Source organism: Ylistrum balloti, unplaced genomic scaffold, assembly GCF_031769215.1.
Source record: "Ylistrum balloti isolate Yb309-2 unplaced genomic scaffold, AGI_CSIRO_Ybal_v1 Utg370110, whole genome shotgun sequence".
In the NCBI taxonomy this organism is placed as follows: domain Eukaryota; kingdom Metazoa; phylum Mollusca; class Bivalvia; order Pectinida; family Pectinidae; genus Ylistrum; species Ylistrum balloti.
In genome coordinates this window covers 1,070,729-1,078,928 of record NW_026782132.1, presented here as the reverse complement: position 1 = coordinate 1,078,928, position 8,200 = coordinate 1,070,729, and the positions used below count along the sequence as shown (strand labels likewise).

Here is an 8,200-nt window from a genome sequence, read left to right as displayed (position 1 = left end):
TTTAATTTCCTTCTGTGAAATATTCTACATATTCTTAGGAGTAATGTTAGTCTTTTCAACACGCTCCTGTATAGTCGTATATTAATGTACTGCCCACCCGTCGTTGATAATGTTCCACTCGCGTGAGACCATCCAATCTTGTTTTATTAGCCAATCAACTCTCGCCTTCCCAAGGTTACATCCTGTAAACCTATACCACATACAATACACTATAAGTAGGGTTTAGGAAAAGTTTATGCCTAACAGGGACAATGTCTTCATCTCACGCATGTCCTTAATACATTCTCAGAACATGTGTAATTGTTAATACCAAAGTCAGTGTTATGGAAATAAAATCCACGCCACGCCATTGACATCGGATCATGAGAATTGCATGTTAGTTGTTGTCTGAGATGTTGTAATAATACGGGTTGGATTTGCACGAGAGTTAATATTGTATATGTAGAGTGTGCTTCGCCTCCACCAGACGGATGGATAATATAAAGTGTCACAAACAACATTGGTCACCGCGTCGCCGACATGTTACATCACGTACCGAATCCATGACATTGCAATATATACCCTAACCACAAACTAATGTGTCTGGACAGCCGAAACACAAATCTAGTGTACATCAAATCCTTTATGGTATGACAGATTTATTTACGACACTGCAAAGTGTATGTTAAAAGAGGATATGGTTCGTCGTTTTAATACAAAAAATACAGTTAAGTTTAACTTTTCGTACAGTAGCGCACGTCGTGCTACGTAACATTGTACATTTATATAGTAAATAAGTTATCAAACTTAACCAGACGGATCCTAGCGCCCACTACTGAATGTCCCTAAAACGTTTGTATTAGTTATGTACGTTTCAATATTGTTTAATCTAAAAATTATTTTAAATTGTTATCAGTGTTATTTAGAAATTATATATGGTAACATAAAAAGGGACTGTATTTCTCAAGAAATATCCAGAACGAATTCTGACAAAATCTAAGATGGCTACCTATCGGCCATCCGTTTTTGCGATCAATCCCAACAAGCAATGCACAACTAGAGGCCAACGGGAACTTACATATGGAGAATTGTTCATCCAGTGCTTCTCAAGAAATAACAAACTAAAATTGTCAAAATCCACGACGGTCCTCTATCAGCCATTCTATTTATCTGATCAGTCCCAAAAACAAAATGGATCTAATAGTGACCAACAAGAGCCTATATACAATTCCATAAACACTATTTGAGAAATGCCCATCTTAAAAAATTTTGGAAACAAACTTTCGTTGTCAAAATTTATGGATGTCGACTGTTAGAATTTTTATTTCTGATCAGTCGAAGCAAATCAAACGTGCGCAATAAGAACAAAGGGGTACCTACATATAAAATTCGAGAGGGAATTTTCCAGTATGTCTCGAAAAATAGAGATAATAAACTTTTAATCTTATAATCCAAAATAGCCGCCTGTCTGACATCTTTTTCTTCTAGTTGATCCCAAATTGAATTTGGTACGATTAGAAAACAGGAAACCTACGTATGAATTTTGAAAAAAATAAATCTAATCCTTTTAAAGAAATGGCGATTTCAATCTTGCATTGTCAAAATCCAAGGTGACCGCTTGAAAACCATTTTGTTTTTCTGCTCAGTCCCAATATAAAACTGGCACAAATAGAGATTTAGGGAAATCTATTCATCTGGTGACAGAACTCTTTATCTGGTGACAGAACTCTTTACCTGATGACTAAACTCTTTATCTGGTGACTGAACTCTTTATCTGGTGACAGAACAACTCTTTATCTGGTAACTGAACTCTTTATCTGGTGACTGAACTCTTTATCTGGTGACTGAACTCTTTATCTGGTGACAGAACAACTCTTTATCTGATGACTGAATTCTTTATCTGGTGACTGAACTCTTTATCTGGTGACAGAACAACTCTTTATCTGGTGACAGAACTCTTTATGTGGTGAGAGAACTATTGATCTGGTGACTGAACTCTTTATTTGGTGACAGAACTCTTTATCTGGTGAAAGTACTATTGATATTGTTTGTAAAAATCTTAACTGTAACCAAGTTCGAAGTCTGCAACATCGCCGATCTCAAAACATACAAAGTTGTCTTGGTCATCAGTAACATCGTGAAAACTGAGGCAGTGTGCTAGCCCAACTGAAAGGAAGCCATGGCTGTGTTCTCTGGTCTTACTTCAAAACAAAAATAGTTTTATGGCCATCGTTTTGTTAAAGATTTTCAAACTTCAGTATCTTTCATGAGAATGAGTGATTGTTAGGGGGTGACATTAGGGAATATATCGAAGTTCTTAGACAGAAATGTCATGTTAGACACACGTAGAAGAGTGACTACCCAGCAGCCGTTCGGAAATCCTAGCTTTTCTTTCTCGTAAAATAAAACAGTCTACAGCAAAGACCTTCAGTCTCCGGCGAAACTGCTTTAAAATAATATACTACCGCGTATTTTAACAAACCATTTGTTAAATAATTACGTTTGAAATATCCTTGACGCATTCATTTGTTTTATAGCCTCGGTTACAATTCTATTTTCGATAGTGGATTATGTAAAGCTGTGCAACATTACCATAATGTATCATTTAAATGTTTATTTATTTTGCATGTTAAGTATCACCCTGTTGGTGGCTTAAGGCCAATAAATCAAGCCTGTTTGAACTCTGCATTTTGAAATAAAGTATTACATACAAACGCCGATAGGGCGTGAACTGCATAAAATAACATATTTTATGTGCAAAATGATGGCAGGGTTAGCCGCCGATAAGTTTGTTATTTATTGTGTAGATAACGAAATTATGCATACATATGCGAACGTGTTCCTCAACAAATTAATGAGGTGTAAAACAGATATTTAATAACCAAAAACGGTTTTAAATCGATGTAAAATACCTTAGAAGTGTTCACCTAACACGTCAGAAAGATGTATATTTTGATCTTTGGTGATATCGGCCCGAGCAACAACTGTCAACAAGACAATGTGCACTGTCCTGTGTTTAGTAGCGGAGAGCGACCGACAGTGTTTAGAGGTGAATCGGCAGTGTTATGCGGGGAACCACAAGTCTTGAGCGTAGAGCCAGCACTGTTATGCGGGGAACCACAAGTCTTAAGCGTACAGCCAGCACTGTTATGCGGGGAACCACAAGTCTTTAGCGTGCAGCCAGCAATGTTATGCGAGGAACGACAAGTCTTTAGCGTGCAGCCAGCACTGTTATGCGGGGAACCACAAGTCTTAAGCGTGGCAGCCAGCACTGTTATGCGGGGAACCACAAGTCTTTGCGTGCAGCCGGCACTGTTATGCGGGGAACCACAAGTCTTAAGCGTACAGCCAGCACTGTTATGCGTAGAACCACAAGTCTTTAGCGTACAGCCAGCACTGTTATGCGGGGAACCACAAGTCTTTAGCGTACAGCCAGCACTGTTATGCGGGGAACCACAAGTCTTAAGCGTACAGCCAGCACTGCTATGCGGGGAACCACAAGTCTTAGCGTGCAGCCAGCACTGTTATGCGGGGAACCACAAGTCTTAAGCGTGGCTGCCAGCACTGTTATGCGGGGAACCACAAGTCTTAAGCGTGGCAGCCAGCACTGTTATGCGGGGAACCACAAGTCTTTAGCGTACATCCAGCACTGCTATGCGGGGAACCACAAGTCTTAGCGTGCAGCCAGCACTGTTATGCCGGGAACCGCCATTATTTGGTGGAGGACCGGCAATGTATAGCGGGGAATTGGTTTGAGTTTTAAGGGAACCGTCAGTCTATGGCTGGGAGGGGCAGAGTTTAGCAAAGATTCGATAGTGTTAAGCGAAGAACCTGCAGTTTCAAGCGGGAAATGACGGTATTTTGCGGGGAAATGTGGTGTGCTTAGGGGGGAACCGGTACTGTTTAGTGGCGAGCGACAGTGTTTTGCGGGAAACGGTAGTGTTCATCGGGGATCAGAAGTGTTAACCGAGGATGACGATGTTTTGCATTAAATGAGAAAGAGATTATGTTACGTGGGCAACGGGGCAGAGTCACAGAGACGAAAAACCATCATCATCATGTTACGTGGGGGACAGACAGTGTTCTGCGGGTAATCGGTAGTGATATACGGGGGACCTGTAGTGTTCAGGAGGACCTGTAGTGTTCAGGAGGAATTTATGGAAGGAAGGACTTATGTTATATTGGGACCGATAATGTTAGTGGCTCAATCAGTGTTCAGTGTTCGCAGGTGACCAGCATTAGTTCGAAAGGAAACAGCATTATTTAGGGGGGATTGGCATAATTTGGTGGGGAATCGGCCATGTTTAGCCGGGAAATGACATTGTCTGGCGGGGAATCGGCAATGTTTAGCAGGGAAGTGGGGAATCGGCAATGTTTAGCAGGGGACTGGCATTGTTCGGTGGGAAATCGGCAATGTTTAGCAGGGAAGTGGGGAATCGGCAATGTTTAGCAGGGGACTGGCATTGTTCGGTGAGAAATCGGCAATGTTTAGCAGGGAAGTGGGGAATCGGCAATGTTTAGCAGGGAAGTGGGGAATCGGCAATGTTTAGCAGGGGACTGGCATTGTTCGGTGAGAAATCGGCAATGTTTAGCAGGGGACTGGCATTGTTCGGTGAGAAATCGGCAATGTTTAGCAGGGGACTGGCATTGTTCGGTGAGAAATCGGCAATGTTTAGCAGGGAAGTGGGGAATCGGCAATGTTTAGCAGGGGACTGGCATTGTTCGGTGAGAAATCGGCAATGTTTAGCAGGGGTTTAGGCATTGTTCGGTGGGAAATCGGCAATGTTTAGCGGGGGCCGACATTGCTTCGGTTGAGGACCAATGTGGTTCAGCGATGCAAATACATGAGTAATCAATTCTTGACTGTCTGTCGGTCACTGGATCACCTTAAAGTTTAATCAAACTATTACAGAGGAATTTGAAAAAAAAACAAATAGTCATTCATTTTTTTATTTAAAAAATTCAAAATGGGAACAAGTAACCATTACACAGCACTATTCAGTATCACAGGTAATATATCCAGTAAGCATTCATCATGTCCTTCTTTTAACTTACTGACCTCCACAATATTACTTCTGATATTTTCTACCCTAAAAATTGTCTACCTTAGAACGAACAGTTTATGGAAGATTAAATACGGAAAATTCTAATCAATTTTGTATTGATATACCCTCATGTATGTCTATATATACATATATAACTTCATATATATGGTACAGATTAGGAATTTTTGTCACATTGCAGTGTCTGATATAATTAAGTATATTATCATGGTACATCATCTGGAAATACTTACACCTGATACAGGTGCTAAATAATTCTACAGTATCATCAGTGATCTTTAGTGGCATGGGTATACAGTAGGGTCAGATTCTACCAAGGTTAAGGTGGGATTTCACAAGTCCAAAAGCTCAACCAACACTGTCAACAAAATCACGCTGAGGACATGATAAACATAGAAACTTTTGTAAATTAAAGAAAGGGACTTGATAACTCTTTTTTGGCTGATGATATAGAAATCATCTGTTGAAAGGAGATCGTTTCTGTACAGGGTAACAAAAAATCACTTATAGAAACCGGCTTCTATGCAATGATAAGCTCTGCCACTTTGAGAAGTAGTACATTTTTTTTTGCTTTTGCATTTTTTTTCTCAAAACATTTTTTTTTAGATTTTTTCAGATTCTATAACAATGGTTAGCCAGTTAACATTACACATACAAATCTGGGAAATATCATGCTCAATGAATACACTCAATAAATTTCCATTTTCGTTGCTATATTACAATTTTGACACATGAATTATCAACATGTCACAATTTTTTGACTAGAATAAAGAACTCCCTTTTCTACATGAAATGTATGTTTTGTCATACTTATGACCAGCGTACCTACAATCAACATTAGTAGATATAATATGCTTAATGATGACGACAAATACATTATAATTTGTCAGGAACTATTACAAATAAATAAAGTAACAGCTACCCCTCAACATATCAATTATCCTCGTGTGATAGGGCTACAACTTCTCAAACCAAAATCACTAACAATCAAAAGGACAGACCCTATATACATACACACATGTACATTAAATAAAGCCATTTTATCTTTCATTCCAGTTCAAATATGTGGAAATAAAAAAAAAAAAAAAAAACAAATAAAATCTAGCACACTCAATATGCTTATTACTATTACAATGAATAAAATTTTACATTGACACACTACAAAATAAAGGGAGAGAACTACCAAATTAATTCCACCATGTTCATGTAGAATATTTTTTAACCCTACATGTGATTTAAATTAGTTTATAAATCAGTAAAAGATATAAAACAATCCTAGAATTCTGATGAAATTGTAAAAAAAATAATCTTTTTAGTGAAAGCATTTTGAGATTATAGAATTCATGCATGGATGAGAGAACAAAAATAACTTAATTAAGGAGTTATAAACTACACATAAAAAGCAAATGTATTTAATCTGTGATTCAAATCAAACAAAGAATTATCAGAGTGTACTACACAGATGTAGTTAAATCTAAGTTTGTATGATTCACAGTTAGCCATTTCTTTAAATACAGAATAAAAATTAGCTATAGATTTGCACCCCAAAGGGTATACTGATGATTCAACACGTTTCACACCTTCACAGATATAATTTCTTAGTAGAATTAAGACAGATTTATACTTCACTTCTATATAAACTTATAAAGACTGAGATTCGTCAAATAAAAACTCATTAATTCAGAGCAAAACTCAAATACCTATGTACCTAAAAAAAATATACAAATCCCCGTGCCTTAAATTTCAGCAAATTTCAAATAAAATCTTCTTGATATGATTAACTATTAAAATCAAAGAAATCATTTACAAAAACCAAAATACACTTTTACTCTATAAAACTGCTACAAAAAGAAATCTTATCTTATCAATGTTTCTTCAATTATTGGCAGTTAACATGCCCAATAGTTAGCACCAGATATTGCCCTTATATCCATGTTTTCTTTGATAATTTATACACCCAATAAGTAACACCAGATACTGCCCTTATATCCATGTTTTCTTTGATAATTTATACACCCAATAAGTAGCACCAGATACTGCCTTTATATCCATGTTTTCTTTGATAATTTATACACCCAATAGTTAGCACCAGATATTTCTTAACATCAGCCGTATTACTTGAAGCCCACCTTTTATTCACTCACCAAAATTGTTTTCAGTCAAAATTAAAAAGGCAAGACAGGAGAAAATTGTAAAACCTTCAGAGAAAAAAAAAATAATTTGAAAACTTCATTAAGATATCTGATAACTTTGTGGCTTTGAACCTATAGAGGCTCAATGTTTCTGAAGTAGAGAGGTTTCATCTCTATAGGAAATTACTGGGTCAACAGACCAGTCCTTGTCAGGTGATTATCACAATAACAGGTAAACAAACTGACTCCTTTAAAACTTCATGAGTCTGAACATATACACCCAAATTCCCACAAAGCAGGATTTTAAGGAAAGGAATTGATGAAGAAGCGATAATGAGGAATGATATGCAAACAATTTAAAAAGTTCTGCAGTAAGCTGTATCAACTAATAACACATTCAATATCGTCTGTAGAACCAGCCGGCACACCAAAGATTTTAGCCAGAGCTCTGCAGAGATAGGACATGGTTCCATAGCGACCACTAGGAGCACTGTCGTAAAAATGGTGGCAAATTCCGGCAGCTCCCTCACACTCGAGAGCCACAGCTGCTGGCATCTTCTGTTAAGGATGAATTATGAATGTTTACAATAAACAGCTTAACCATTCAAATACAGCAAAACAATAAATATTAGATATCAAGATTTTCACAAATGACAAAATGAAGCTGGAATTTTACAAAACAAGAGTTCTATGAAAGCTATTGCTTTCAGTATTGTAACATATGATACAAAAAATTGTTAGACTTGGTTAGGGTCTGGTGACCAAACCAGTTCTTTTATGATTAAGTCAGAATGATTCAGAGAAAATGATACCATCAGGGTAATGAAACTTTCCTAACTCACCTTAACAAGAGGCAAACTTTATTAGAGATAAACAGTGTGTAACAAGGAATGTTCCATTGAATCCGTGTCCTACATACCGAAGGACACGGATTCAAACGGAAATGGAAAATTATAACATGATATGTTCTACTTCGCATTAAAACCATACAAAAGCTAACTTTCAAATTTCTGAGTGTTAAAAAAA

General features: G+C 37.4%; 1 protein-coding gene across 1 annotated transcript in view; it reads right to left on the bottom strand.

Annotated features, from left to right (window-relative positions):
* Positions 1–4,913: 4,913 nt before the first annotated feature.
* Positions 4,914–8,200, bottom strand: part of LOC132550219 (probable phosphorylase b kinase regulatory subunit alpha) — a 50,398-nt gene continuing 47,111 nt past the window's right edge. Inside the window, exon 33 of the mRNA XM_060214259.1 lies at positions 4,914–7,732. Coding sequence (XP_060070242.1) covers positions 7,556–7,732 — 177 coding nt within the window. The 3' untranslated portion in view covers positions 4,914–7,555. The remainder of the gene's footprint in view (positions 7,733–8,200) is intronic.